The sequence below is a fragment of the Varanus komodoensis genome, unplaced genomic scaffold (assembly GCF_004798865.1).
Source record: "Varanus komodoensis strain SLA01 unplaced genomic scaffold, ASM479886v1 scaffold18_1, whole genome shotgun sequence".
Taxonomy (NCBI): Eukaryota; Metazoa; Chordata; class Lepidosauria; order Squamata; family Varanidae; genus Varanus; species Varanus komodoensis.
Genome location: NW_025335548.1, coordinates 2,397,334 through 2,411,862, shown reverse-complemented (window position 1 = coordinate 2,411,862; position 14,529 = coordinate 2,397,334). Strand labels below are relative to the sequence as shown.

General features: G+C 38.6%; 1 protein-coding gene across 50 annotated transcripts in view; it reads left to right on the top strand.

The window, feature by feature from the left end:
• TTN (titin) overlaps nt 1–14,529 on the top strand; it is a 283,766-nt gene that overhangs the window by 125,746 nt on the left and 143,491 nt on the right. For 36 of the 50 annotated variants that reach the window (XM_044426908.1, XM_044426892.1, XM_044426914.1 and 33 more), the window contains 19 exons: nt 1,154–1,219; nt 2,342–2,425; nt 2,800–2,850; nt 3,206–3,265; nt 3,496–3,573; nt 4,075–4,155; nt 4,580–4,660; nt 5,092–5,169; nt 5,516–5,593; nt 5,815–5,895; nt 6,086–6,172; nt 7,855–8,070; nt 9,511–9,576; nt 11,055–11,132; nt 11,381–11,446; nt 11,745–11,819; nt 12,359–12,442; nt 13,996–14,079; nt 14,224–14,298. In XM_044426908.1, coding sequence (XP_044282843.1) covers nt 1,154–1,219; nt 2,342–2,425; nt 2,800–2,850; nt 3,206–3,265; nt 3,496–3,573; nt 4,075–4,155; nt 4,580–4,660; nt 5,092–5,169; nt 5,516–5,593; nt 5,815–5,895; nt 6,086–6,172; nt 7,855–8,070; nt 9,511–9,576; nt 11,055–11,132; nt 11,381–11,446; nt 11,745–11,819; nt 12,359–12,442; nt 13,996–14,079; nt 14,224–14,298 — 1,569 coding nt within the window. The remainder of the gene's footprint in view (nt 1–1,153; nt 1,220–2,341; nt 2,426–2,799; nt 2,851–3,205; nt 3,266–3,495; nt 3,574–4,074; nt 4,156–4,579; nt 4,661–5,091; nt 5,170–5,515; nt 5,594–5,814; nt 5,896–6,085; nt 6,173–7,854; nt 8,071–9,510; nt 9,577–11,054; nt 11,133–11,380; nt 11,447–11,744; nt 11,820–12,358; nt 12,443–13,995; nt 14,080–14,223; nt 14,299–14,529) is intronic. The other 14 variants (XM_044426926.1, XM_044426902.1, XM_044426894.1 and 11 more) reach the window with 12 other exon arrangements.

The window sequence follows — 14,529 nt, the reverse complement described above, 5'->3', positions numbered from 1 at the left end:
CCTTTTCCCATCTGGAACTTGCCAGGTGTGTTGGACTAATCCCCCTAATCCCCAGCCAACATGGCTGTACTGAGCATGAATGATGGGGGTTGTAGTCCAACACATCTGGAGAAATCCAATTTGGAAAAATTGTTCTAAAGGTTTCCACACATAGAAGGGTTTGAGGGTACATAGGGAGAGTACACAGCAATTCATTCCTCTGTTAGCCCCCTCCACTGAAACGAAGAGAACAGCATGCATCCAGAAGGTTCTCTGCATATACATGGAAGAAGTGTGGCCCAGTGGCCAAGAGCACAGGACTGGAGATCTGGATTCTGGTCCAGATGATAAAAAAATGACATCTGTCTAACATAGGAGCACAGCAAGCTGTCCTATACTCTTTGCCCATCTTTCTCAGAACCATCTCCTTTGTCTGGCAGCAACTCTTTTAAGCTCTCAGACAGAGAGAGGGCGTTTCCCCTCATCTTTCCCCAATCCTTTAAATTGCAGCTGCCACCAGTGAAGCCCAGGTTCCTCAGAAGCATGGGCTTTACCAATGACCTGCTTTCCCCCCCCGGATGCATGGAATAATTACCTATGGTTCTAAATGTGGTAGAGTAAAAGGAAAATACATACTTTAATTTATTTTACTCATTTGCATATTTTGGCCAGTCATGTCATCAGGGCTCTTGGAAGAGCATGCAACTGTGCCAAAAATGTTAATGAATAAAACCCAACATTAAACTTACCGTTTAAACATGTGATGACTGACAGCTAATGGGTTTTAATGCTATTTCTTATAAGCTAGGTACTGAAAGGAAAATACTACAATCCATTTAAAAACTGGATTAGGTAGTAGTTCAAATTTACTTTGAGTCTACTTACTCTGCTGAGTAACTGGAAGAGAAGACTGCTAGCTCTAAGCTCCTTTCAGAAGACTGGGCAAGGCAAAAGTCAACTTTATTTGCTTTACTTACATTTTAATTATTTTTATCAAATGTATACCACATTTCTCTCCCCATATTTGGAGGGCTAAAAGGTTGCCTTTATCCCCTTGCTGTGTGTCAAAAGAAATGAGACAAAGATGTTAAAGTGTGATTAATGATAAATGATGATTAAAAAAAGACTTTGCTACCTTTCATGTGTTTGGGACTAACTATTTATATCTGTAAAGCTCCAGAGGCTCCACCATCAAAACCTGTACGGAAGGTAGTCCATGAAGAAGTTATAGAAAGAAAAGGTACAAAAACTGAATATTCTTTATCAATATTTATGCGGAATACCTTTCCCAAATGTATTATTTATTTACATATACATTCGTGTTTGTTCTATACTGTCTTGACATGAACCCATATTTTGAACCCGTTAGTGTATTGACCTTATGTTATTTTCACCACGCAACAACAGAAGGCATAGTTCACATCTCTATGAGCTTATTTATTTTTTGTTGTAAGCCGCCCCGAGGCTTTGGCGAATGGGGCGGCATAAAAATGTTTTAATAAATAAATAAATAAATAAATAATAAATATTTACCCCATATCCTTGGCTATGTGCCTGTAAAATCAGTAGCAGCATGCCAAGGTAGAGTAACAGGACAGTAAAGGGACACTAGCATATTGTAACACATTAGCAAGAGGATTCCTGTTTAGGATTTCTGCCAGCCAGCCTTGCCCTCTGAATCTCAGTATTCCATGGCTGTTGGAATCCTCACAGAACTATATGGGGGGAGTTCCCCCTTAGGTGTTTCTTTACTTTTTGAAATTACATTTCTGCAAACTTTATAGTTTCCTTAAACAAAATAAACCATAGATTGCGCTTTGGCACTGATGACCTGCATGCTGGTATTAGAGGGAGCGACAGAGGCCTCCATTTGCTGTAGTGTGGCTAGGCCTCAAATGGCAGAAAGAGAAAACATGGTTTTATTAAGCCCTATGAAGATCCCACCACATGTGGGCATTGAGTACACATGCACAAGAATTGTGCCCACAGAGTATTTTTGTTTCCTGCATTTTCAGTTTAGTATTTCCTATCTTCACCTAATGTAAAAAAAAATGCAGTTTAATATAACCTCTTCGGTACACTCAAAAATAGCAGTGTATTTTACAGTGATCTCTGCAGCTCTTTGGAGACAGGACTTTGCCATGCTTTTCTTAAAACATGCACAGAAAGAATGGCTTCTTTAGTCTGCTTCACAGTATTTATGTTTCTGCTTTGAAATAATTGTTGTCTGTAATGATATTTATTTGGATCCTGGTACATCATGCATTACTGGAAGCATGTGTACATGGCATTTTTAAAGAGTAAATCCTTTGTCTACCAAAAATTAATTTAAACATACTAAAGTGAATTATCGTGTTTATAGTACCAGCTGAACCAGAATGGACAATTAGAGAGGAAAAGGTGTCTGTCTCCTATCACAAAGAAGAAGAATATACATATGGATCAGGTAACTACAACTTCCATCAAATTTCCTTTCTCTTTGTGCAGTTTTGTCTTGTGTGAAAATGGTGCCTTTAAAATGCTTTTTCCTTGAGTCAGGTGTATCCTGTAGAAGATGCAGCAGCTCATGGGGCAGAATAACTGGGTTTTTATTTTTTATGGAACATAACAATACCAATGAGCTTTCTTCTGCATGTGAGGCTCTGCTTTTTACACTGAAATGTATGGGGCAGTTCCCTGAACTAGCATATGAGAAAGCAAGCAGGGCTCTGGACTGAGGCAACAGTGCAAATCTCCTTGCTACTACATGTCACTGTTGTTTGATAAACCATTTCACTGCTAGTTAAAAGCAACTTGTAAATCTTATCATTCTCTTTAAAGAACCTGAAGAGTATGAAGAGGAAGGCTTCTATGTGGAATACCCAGCTGAAGGTAGATTCATTCTCATTTCAAATCAGTTTTACGTGGTTTTGTTGCATGTGAGACTGTTTAAAACTTGACCTGTGTAGTTGTTAGTGAACTGCCTCCCTGGTCATTCTTCTTTAGCACTATTCAGATGATAAAACAGTGCATGGAATGGTGAGGATTAGGCTGCCAGTACCTGTTGTACAGACACAGAATCTGGGCGGAATATCAGATGGACCTCTGATTAGGGGAGAGACAGCAGGGATGATCCTGTCTCCCATCCTTCAACACCTTCATTGGCCATCAGAATAGTCTTGTGTTTACCATTTCAGTGTGATCTGGAATGGAGGGTAAATATAATTTTAAATCTCTTTTGAAAAAGCAGATGAGTATGATGAAGAAAGGTTCTACATGGAAGCTCGTGAAGTTCCACAACCTAAAGGTGAGTTTTCAAGTCAGTTTAATATTCTTTCATAGGATGTGAGCTCATCTAAACTCTTAGTTGTTAAGAGCTTGAACTCTTCGTTTTTATTGCTTTGATTCTGACACTTGCTTTAGAGGATCCATGTTTGTATTAGCACATTAGCAAAGATTGTGTGGTTCTAAAATACAAAAGTATAAGAAATACTGGTGGTCCAAAATTTTGACAAACCAATATTGTTATTTTTCAAGTTCCTGAGGTCCCTAAGAGACCAGCAGAAAAAGTTCCAGTTGCAGTTCCTAAGAAAGAAGAGGCTCCACCAGCTAAAGGTGAATATGCAAAATGTTTCATCAGACATGCCTCTTGTCTGTGTACCACATTCTTCCAGATAACTATAACACAAAACAGTTGTGCTACTGCAACACTGATTTAGTTTACTACTATTATCCTTCAGATCGATTATATATTTGATGGCATGAATTAAACTTTGTATAAATTTACCTGCCTTTGTTAAAATCCCTATATAATTCTAAGTGTTCTAAGAGCTGGGACAACCTAGTGGTTAGAATGATGGATTGGGAGTTGGCCATGAAGGTCACTGGGTGACTTTGGGCTAGCCATTGATTTTCAGCCTGACCAACCCCACAGCATTATTGTGCAGATAAAATAGTGAGAGGAGGATCATGTAAGTGTCCTTGGATTCCCTAGAGGGAGAAACCATGCTATAAATACAATATACATAAATAAATATTAATGATTACGTCACTGTTTCGAATGACTTTGAGGGTTTCAGCACTTTCCTAAATGCTTACACTTGTCTATCTTTACAGTCCCTGAGATGCCCAAGAAACCAGTTCCAGAAAAGAAAAAACCTGCTCCTCCTCCGAAAGTAGAGGCTCCGCCAGCTAAAGGTAGCCAGTTGTCAAAAGAAAGCAAGGTCTTTTCATCTAGTGTATCTGAAGTCCCTTGCCTTTCCCAAAATGTATCCCCACATGTTACTTCACTTGGTGTCATCTTTTCAAGCAGTGAGCATATTGTCCTCCCATGGGATAATGCATGTTCTGAAGTTTGTTCCATCCACAACATTATGGTTATCTGCGTATACTATACATAGCTCATACTAATAATTTTAGTAAATGTGAGAAATTTGGTGGGATGCTTGTACAGCGCAGCTACAGGCATGACTGTAGCCTGAGAATGGCCTTTTCTTTAACTAGCGTGATGCTGTTGTCCGTCATTTATCTCACTTCTCTGCCTTTCTTTTTTGAAATCTTTGAATATTGGACCCTGAATAAGAGTTCTGCATACTAAAACTCTTTTTTTAACCATAAAAAGTGCCAGAGGTACCTAAGAAACCTGTTCCAGAAGAAAGAAAGCCAGCTGCTGTTCCCAAGAAAGTTCCACCACCAGCTAAAGGTACACCACCTTAAATTAAAGTTACTAATAAAATGTTGAGTAGTAGCCAGTAGTAGTGCAGTACTAGCACTAATGACATTGCAGTAACAGAAACCAACCCTAGTGTTGTACCATCACTGGCTGCTAGCTTTTGTCCCCTGTGTTTTGTCTTCAGAGGTAATCACTTTTTAAAACAATGTACGTAATCTTGTATAAAGTTGTCTTTCTGTGTCTGGTTACTGGGGGCGGGAAACACCTGTTTATACATGGATGTCATGACTGTTGGCTTCAGAGAACCTTAAACTAAAGCCCTTTTGAGTGCTGGCCTATTGCTTTTCAGCACTACCAACTCTTCCTTCATATGCATATATAATCATTAGCCATGTGTTGCCATGGATCAGTTGTTACATATCTAGGTAATTCTCAGAATCTACTTTTTAATATCTTTAAAGTGCCAGAAGAACCAAAGCCAGTTCCAGAAGAAAAAATACCTGTTCCCATTCCTAAAAAAGTGGAGCCACCTGCAAAAGGTAGGAAAACATTGCTACTATCTGTTGATTCTGGAGCCATTTATAAGTTGTGCATTGCAAATTGATCTGCATTCCTTCAACAGGTCTTGTTCTTGTGTTGTAACCGTTGCTTGTCTAGTTCGTCTCTAAGTAATATCTTCATTGAAAAAGACTCTTCAAGTTAAACACATTTGAAAATATTAGTTTTGTTCTGAATGTAACTGTTTTATGTATTTGTTTACTGATTTAGCTGCAACTCATTTAAAGTATTTAATTCTAACACACTGCAGCAATCTCACAAATTGATAACTGTAGGAGCCATTTAATCTATATTAGTTTTGAATATTTTAAACTTGATATTTTTAAGTGCCTGAAGTGCCTAAGAAAGCAGTTCCAGAGAAGAAAGTTGCTGTTCCAAAGAAAAAAGAGGTTCCTCCAGCCAAAGGTACAAGATCGATGCCTGCATATTTTAAAAATACTGACATTTTGGCATTCTTCTCTTCATGTCTTTGTATTTTCTTCTTAGTTATATGTGTCTTCAATCATATCACACTTAAATTGAGTCTTATGTAACTTGATTGTTTGTGGTGGTTGATGATATCAGTCATAAATATGTTTGTAGCCTTTGTATATTCTCATATGTGCTTCTTTTAAAATTATTTAAAGTGCCTGAGGTGCCCAAGAAAGAGGTTCCTGAAGAAAAAGTACCACGATTACGTAAAAAGGAAGAGCCGCCTCCACCTAAAGGTACATTATTCTCCAACCTCCCTGCCGAGAAAACATACCACAAGAAAAATCATTTGTGTCTCACATCTACCCCATTTTTATTATGCCCCACCATGCCTTTTCAGTTAGTATCGTCTTCATATTTTAAGTTTGTACTTTTATTATCATTCCTCTCTTTTTGAAATTCTAAAGCTAAATACTCTTTTTAAAGTGCCTGAAGTACCGAAGAAAGCCGTTCCTGAAGAAAAAGTCATCCCTGTTGCTGTTCCCAAAAAAGTGGTAGCTCCTCCCACCAAAGGTAAGTTTTGGGAGCATCGCTGCAATAAAAGACTCTTCATCTAGAAGAGATGCCTTTTTCTTGTCTGCTGACGATCATTATGTGTTTTATTCCAAGTCATATTACCAGTAGCTAGCACATTTTTGCTTTAAACGTCTGTGTATGTGGTGGTGGGGATTTGTTTCTGTGTTTGTTTTTCAGTTCTCTATTAGCTGTACTTCGTATGTTCCAAATTAGAAAGCAAGATGTAGTTTGTTTGTTCCTTTTGCACTTGTGTAGATCTTTAGAGAAATATCTTCAAATACTAGCCTCAGTCATCAGTCAGAAATATACATATTTCAATTAAAACTCCACACATTTGATGTCTTTCAAAGTGCCTGAAGTGCCTAAGAGAGCTGTTGTAGAAGAGAAAATATTTGTTTCAGAAGAAAAAGTATCAGTTGCCATTTCTAAAAGAGTGGAAGCTCCTTCACCTGCAGGTATCTTGCCAGTCATTGGAGCTGTGAAAAACCTAATCCCTTTCAGACACTTTTTGAAGTCATGAACTAAATGTCTGCCTTTTCTGCTTCTTGCTGCTTCTTGTTAACATGATGAGTTTTGTGTTTGTGTGTGTTAGAAGTTTTTTTCTATGTCAAACATTTTTACATATGAGCAAGATCCTTAAAGCTAGTGGCCTTTGGGGTTTTCTTCTGTGACCAAGGTCATGCAGCCTACCCCCTGATCCTGCATGCCCAATGGTGATCCACCATTTACTGTTTGGATGAAAGTGTGTATTTGTGTGATATATATATATATATATATATATATATATATATATATATGCACACTGTGTGTGTTTTGTGTATGTCTGCACAAATATATCCATCTGCTAAAAGCCTAAAAAACTATGACCTGAAAAACCAATGTGTGGTGGTGGAAGGGAAATGCAGTAATGCTCTCTTGTGAATTCTTGGGCAAACATTAGAAGAAGACATCTTGCAATGGACTGACAAAGTGTTTCAGAGTTCATGTTGTAGGATAAGAAGCAGAAAACAAAAGGAAAAGGGCAGCTTGCAGTACATAAAATCGAATTGCCTATAAAAAGCAACTGAAGGTGTTTGCAATGTCTTGTGCAAATAGAGGAAAGTCTTAGGAGTGGAGACTACTTCTTCAAGCAAGGTTCTTCCTTTCAGTCAGGAAGAGCACTCTGGGAGTTGAAGAACATTTCTGCTAATGGAAAATTTAGCTTGTAATTATTATCCTTGTACACCACATGCAGATAAGCTAACATGATATAGCCACATAAGGTATTTCTAGTGCACCATGGCTTTTCCTGCAGAGAAATCCCACCATTCCTGCAGAGAAATCCCTCCATTCTCACAGGACAACTAGACCATGAATGAGCCACCATGTGGCAATAGTACAGGATTCCATAGATCAGGGTGAACATCATAGCAGGCTAGATTTACTCTTGTAATGCCTAACCCTGATTAATTACTCTCCTATTGGTTCTCTCATTAAGCCATTGAAATGGGAAAGTTCTGACTACTAGAATTGCAACTGATACCAAGTGTTTGTTGCATGTGTATTTTCATGCATACAAGTCAGATCATCTTGTTTGTATGCATGTCCGTAGCAACTACATTGACCCACCAGGACTGGTTATAAGATAAGCCATTCCATATCAGTATTAAAAAATAAATGCATCTTTAAAATATCAACAGTGGAAAAATGGACTGAAGAGGTGGAGGAAGAAGAGGAGGAGGAAGAGTATCCTGTTACTTATGAGAGAGAGGAAGAGATTTCCTATGAAAGAGAAGAAGAAGAAATTTCCTATGAAAGAGAAGAAGAAGAAATTTCCTATGAAAAAGAAGAGGAAATTTCCTATGAAAGAGAGGAAATTTCTTATGAGAGAGAGGAGGAGATCGCAGAAGTATCAGGTACACCACAATTCAAAATCCAACTAGTACCTGCCTTGGTGCAGTAGAATATTTTCATTACATATTCTGGTTTGAGTTAAATCTAAATGCCATGACCTTTTGAAGATAGATACATTATCTGCTGCTTATGTGGATATGGCTGCATATGGCTGCTTATATGGCTGACCTCCTTCAGAACTACTTAGTTTAATGCAAACAGAAGATGTGAACAGTAAATGTAAGAATGTATCTTGAATACATTAGTCAAAGGAATGTGTCAACTTCTACCTCTCTCCTAAAACCTGTTCAGAATAAGTGTTGGTGCATTTAATCAAACTGGGAGCCAGGCACTCCTGTCCCGGGCATGCCTGCTGGCTTCCCCTGCTCTCTAACAGCCACACATGCAGCATAAACATCTGCAAACAGAAAGCCTTAGCAAGTACAAGTGTACACATCCTTGTGATCTACAAACTTTCTTCTGCAGAGTGCCCTATCACATAGATGCAACATCTTCTGCTCTGCAGACATGAGTACTGTATGTGCCAGGATTGGCTCCACCCCATTTTGAGTCAACATGTCAGCATTTTTTTCTGAACAGGGCTTGACTTTCCTCTCTACTGGCTTTGCTCAGAGAGACGGAAAACTCTTCAAAATAACATGAACAACCAGTAACTATTCATCTAATGCAAGAACAAAGAAACTCACAACCACATAACTTAAAAACAACCATGTATATATTAGTCATTTAACATTTTTTTTTGAGAAGCAGAAGTGCATGGAATCTTTTTGAAAGCAGTGGCACAAGAGTAATGGAATCACAAGACATGATTTAATATTCCACTCTCTTAATTTATTAAAATGAATGTATTTATGTAATTTATGAGATATGTCCCATAATGTCATCTTTCTCTCAGTTATGTCATCTTTTGCCTAAGGCACTATGCATGATGACATTCAGTGAGAATTAATTCGGTCCAGCAACTTGTGTTGTTTTATGGCGCAGCTAGTCAACTTGTGGCCCTCCAGATGTTTTGGCATATTATTCCTATCAGTCGTAATCTGCATAGTCAATGGGAATGGATGAAAAGAGCTGTAGAGCCAACACCTGGGAAGCCACATGTTGCCCACTACTGCTTAATGGTATGGTCAAAAGAAAGCAAAGCTGCATAGAATCAGCAACCCTTTCTGTGAAATAAACAAATACATATCTGGGTCATGCACAAAGCCCCTGAGGCCAAGACTTCAGTCTATACTCAGTAGGGCATGATTCCAAGCTTCAGTAAAGGGTACACCTGCCTGCATATATAAGAAGTAACATGAGATCCAAATAAATTTATGTATGAAGGGGCGTGATTTTCCCATTGAATGTTTGTAAAGATATTGGTTTTGTTTTTCTTCTTAATTGCATTAGCATTCTTGTTCCAATTGTTCAACTGTATATTCTTAACTATATCTTAACAGAAGAGGCCTACTATGCTGAGGAGATCGTCCATGTTACTGTCCCTGAAGAAGTGCCACCAGTTAAAGGTATACCAACAATTCTTCAGTGTAAAAGTATAAACTCTTCAGTATAAAGGTTTTACAACTGTAGGTCTCATATGCTTCTGTTATTATTGTGTTTCTGTTTGAAGTGTTAGTTTTTTTATTAACAGGATCTACTTGCACATTTCTGTATCTCTCTTTTTAAAAAACAAACAGCCATATTTTGAACTGAGTCCAATCAAAAGTGCAATACTTCTGCCACCAATGACTTGGATCCTGCATTTCCTCAAAGCAGCACATGCGTGTGCCGATTAGAGTTCTGTTCAGCACGCTCTGCCCAGTGGGAAGTGGGGAAACCTTCCTCCATTCTCCTGGATGTTCCAGTGCAATCTTCTCCCATGCTGCTCCCAGAGCAGATTTTTAGGAAGAAGTGTGGGATCACAGAGGAAGGGAGAATCAGTGAAGATGGCATCTTCACCTGTTCTCCCAGTGGGAACAGTCCACTGGATCAGAAACTTTCCATGGACAGAAGAAACCCTTTTATCTGTGAAGGCAGATTCTGGATCTGTCGTGAGGTCGTAACTCACGTCTCCAATTAACTCACACAGCAGCCAGCAGTAAAACTAAAGACTTTTATTGCTATTCACTACAAGATTTACGATGTAACAGATAAGCTCTGGCAACAAGCTCCTAATAGTTCAGTTGCCCCCTCCTTTCTGAGCTGCCTCAGAAGACCACGTGGTATTAGATCTTCCTGTCTCTTTTTTCCGTTCGTGGGTGGACGGACCTCTGTCTTGTCATCGTAATTGGTCCATACTCCTTAAACTCCTTCTAAGTTGGGCGTTTGCCAAATTCACTGCTATGTCTTCTTGTTCTCCTGAACGTTGTCCAGCAGTCTCAGAGTCAGGAGCCAGGGGGGCAACTTGTTCAGGCACCTCAGAGCTAGGATGAGGGGAAGCTACTCTTTTGGACACCTCACCGTCAGTCTGCGGGGAGGTTATTCACTCAGGGGCGAAGGGGTCAGACTGTAGGGAGGCTACTTGCTCAGAAGTCTCAGAGTCAGGCTGCAGATGGGCTGTCTGGGCACTGTGCCCCAAGTATAAGTCCCCTTTTTCGAATGCCTGACTCTCACTGTTAGCTCCTGCCTGTTCCTCATGAGTAGACACCTCTGTCGGGCCATCAGGCATGACAGGATCAAACCCAGTCACTCCCATTGATCTTATGTAATATCTTGCATATCTTTTCATTCTTCTGGTATAGATTAGTGTGCCTTAGTGCATCCATGTATTATTATTGTTGTTGTTATTACTAAATTGATTTCTATTCTGCCCTATAGTCAAAGCTGTCTGGGTGGTTCACAACAATTTGCAGAAATAAGTGTTCAGAATCTAAGTGTTTAAATTATGTTTTGCATTGAGTGATTACTTCAACCCTTTTTTCAATGCCATTTCAAGTGGAAATTTGTGACATCTCATATAAAATTCAGAGAAAACATTACTTATTCTTAAATATTCTTTCTGAAGAGCCCGAGGTCCGGAAGAAACCTGAACCGGAAAAGAAAGTTGCAGTTCCCAAGAAAGTGGAGGCTCCTCCAGCAAAAGGTACATCCAGTGCTTTTCGCTGCTAGTAAAAAAAATGTTCTGTCTTCTATGAATAGATACGTTCAGTCTTCCATATGTACATGTAGTAGGAGAGATAAATGAGCTATCCTGAACTTCTTTTGTATTAAGTGTGAGCAAATACCTATGTTTGGGCAACAAAGTGTGTTTGGTCAGTGAAATGTGTGTGTCATTAGTTCTTTTGATAATATGATAGTCACTCCAACATATACTTATGCAATATTTTTAAGTGCCCAAGAAAGTTCCCCCAGAAGAACGGGTACCGCCTAAAGTAAAGGAACCTCCACCAACCAAAGGTAAATAAAACACACTCTTTTCAGTTATGTACTTTGTCTATATTTCGTATATTTTTTGTTGGTCAGTTTCATCTGGGAACTATCTGTGTTTTATTAATACCTTGAGGAATGGTTGCCATGTTTTTGCCCCTCCTTCAGTCTTCTGTCCGTGTTGTTGTCAATTCTTCAGTGCTTTTCACAGTCTCTCTCTCTTTTACAATATGGTACAAATGTCATGTGTATTTTTAAAAGGAACTAATTCAGTTCAAATTCGATTTGTACTGATGTGCAAAATGTGCACCTTTGTTTTTGTTTTAAGTGACTGAAGTCCGCAAGAAAAAAGTAGAAGAAAAAGTAACTATCACTAAAAAGGAGGAGGTTCCTCCGAAAAGAGGTACATCAAGTTATACATTCTGCTGGGGGTGTTTATATCTTAATATTGGTTGAATATGAAGAAAAGTCTAATAATCCCTAGGGTTCAAGAGCCTTAAGTTGTCAAACAGCCCTCTCCCTTACATATAACAAAGGACTTTGGAAACAGGGAATGTTCACAACCAGTTTGTGGTTTGGCATTGTTTGGAAGAACCTGTAGTTCAAAGAAACCAACCAAAAGTAATCAATCTTCACTGACATGTTTAAAGTAGGTCTTTCAATTCCACTGCTGTCCAGTCAGTCTAATTACATTCAATTGTCCTCGTTTCTGTTTTGATGTTCACTGTCCATGTTTTCATATCTTTAGGAGCCAATCCTATGCAAATTTAGAAGGAAGACAGGGCTGCAACTACCAGCATGGCCCAGCCAGCACAGAGGGCTGTAGGCCTTCTTGCTATATAAACTTGCATAGGATTGCACCCTTATTTACTTTTGTACCTTGCTTCTACTAGTCACATGTCAGCCATTCAAACCAGCTGAAAATAAACAATATTTTTAAAGTGCCAGCAGTGCCAAAGAAAGCTGTACCAGAGGAGAAGGTCCATGTTCCAGTTCCTAAGAAAGAGGTGGCACCACCAGCTAAAGGTACATGAATGTTCTCTGACTGAACAAAAGACTTTTGCATGAATTAGCAACAGGCATCAGCAGAAGTTCTTATGGGGTAAACCATTTAAACCTGGTTAACTTTGCAAAAAATGTCTTTAAACAAAGGCAGAATAATTGGTTACATGGGTATAAGTGCAGGGGCTCAACCTTGAAATGCTTTATGTCACATAGCTGCATTATTTTTGGCTGCAAACCTCAATCAGTAACTTAACTGACTAAAGTTTCTGTTAATTAATTGGACCTTCTCTACATGAGAGCTTTATTGTGCATTTGGGATTCTTTGCTCACAACGGCTCCTGGAGGTTTTATACAGCATCACTGTCCTCCAGGGCCTCTCCCATCTTTTGCAGCTATTTTCATGTTGTTTCTTAGAGCAAGGTTAATGTGCTCTCTTATAGTTCTTGGTATTACACTAAGAAAAGCCTGCACATTTGTGTAACTATGCAATCTCATAGTATCACATAGTGTTTGTGTACTAGAACATATAGGAAAGCAGAGAAAGGAAAGCCCTGGGAAGAAGAAACATATGTAAAGGACATGTTCTTCCTCCAGGAAAAAAAAAAAGGAAGAAGGGTTAGTGAAGCACCAGGTTAAACACCTGAGGTAGAGACACTATTAACGGGCAGTTGTAAATGGTGGAGGTCAGATTTTTTAAACTGGTCAATTTGTGCATTTGGGGTATGTTTGTGTGTGTATGTATGAGGGGGGCGTATTTTAGAATTCCAAGTGCAAACAAATAGTAAAGATGGTTCCTTCCTATAACAGTGTGTTGTGAATTGGTAAGATCTCACATCTTCTTTCAAAGATCTCACCTCTACTGAGGTTTGGCAATGTTAAATATTTGCATTTACTAGATTAATTTATGAATTGGCAAAATGACAATGATCAACTTAAAATCCTTTTGATAAGTTGGCTAATTCCAGTAGCCACTTGGGGTTCACACATCAAGCAACTGGCCCATGCTGATCTTCTGCATCTCATTGTATTCAGTCTTTAATACATTGATTCTGCTGTCTGTAATGTCCTTTGCAGTATTGTTCATTATGTCAGTAAAGCTGCCATGTCAAAACATGTGCCTTTTGTTTTGTGACTGTTAGATTTCTCTGTCTTTGTTGAAAATGCTGTCTGGAATCCAAATATGTCTCCCATGTTCTTGCACAACTGATGTAATTTTGGCTTTTTATTTCCTTTCCTTTCTAGAGTGCTTTATAATGATTACATAAATTATTATTTCCATTACAAAACGTGCATTGTACATATTGCATATGGTTCTTAGTTAAAGAAAAAAATTCATAAATTAAAAGCACGTCCATTGATTATATAAGTGTAGTGCAAAGTTTTTAATCTCTGCTAAATGTCTGTCTGCTCAAACTTATGTTGTCATGTTGGTCTTTGTTAGAAAAATCATTTTGATGTAGTGACTGTGTATTTGCTTAGACAGTTTGTCTATCATTTTCTTATCTGACCATCAACGTTCCACAGAGAAGGTTCAAATTCACAGTATGGTTTTCTTACAATTGTTATCTTTCAAGTGCCAGAAGTTCCGAAAAGAGTTGTCTCAGAAGAAAAAATATCTATGACTGTTCCCAAAAGAAAAGCAGCTCCTCCAGAAAAAGGTACCCAGGCTTTGGACTAAACCAACCACGCAATCTTCCTTATAGTTCTCAGATCCAACTTTAGATGTTTATGGAAGTTTTTTCTTCCACCCCTGCCTTTAGAATTACATATACTAAAGTTAGCTACTCTGTCTTCAATAATAGCTTTCGAAGAGCACTGGGGTTATGCAGAGGAAGTGTCTGTTTCTCTTCACGCAGAGGAAGAAGTTTCATATACAGGTATGATAGCCACATGGGAAACACAGGGACCCAAACAGGTGGAATTATGTAGTCTATCAGTGTAGACTATCACCTTCCCTTCAAAGCTGTATACTTTTCTTTTGGTAGCTAAATTATTAATTCTTTCCAAAGGACTACAGCTTGCTCTCAACTTGCTTTTCTGGCAGAAATGGAAAGCTACTTAATGAATCAAAGAAGAAATGCAGGGTAGTCTCCTGTAAGATTTGCCAA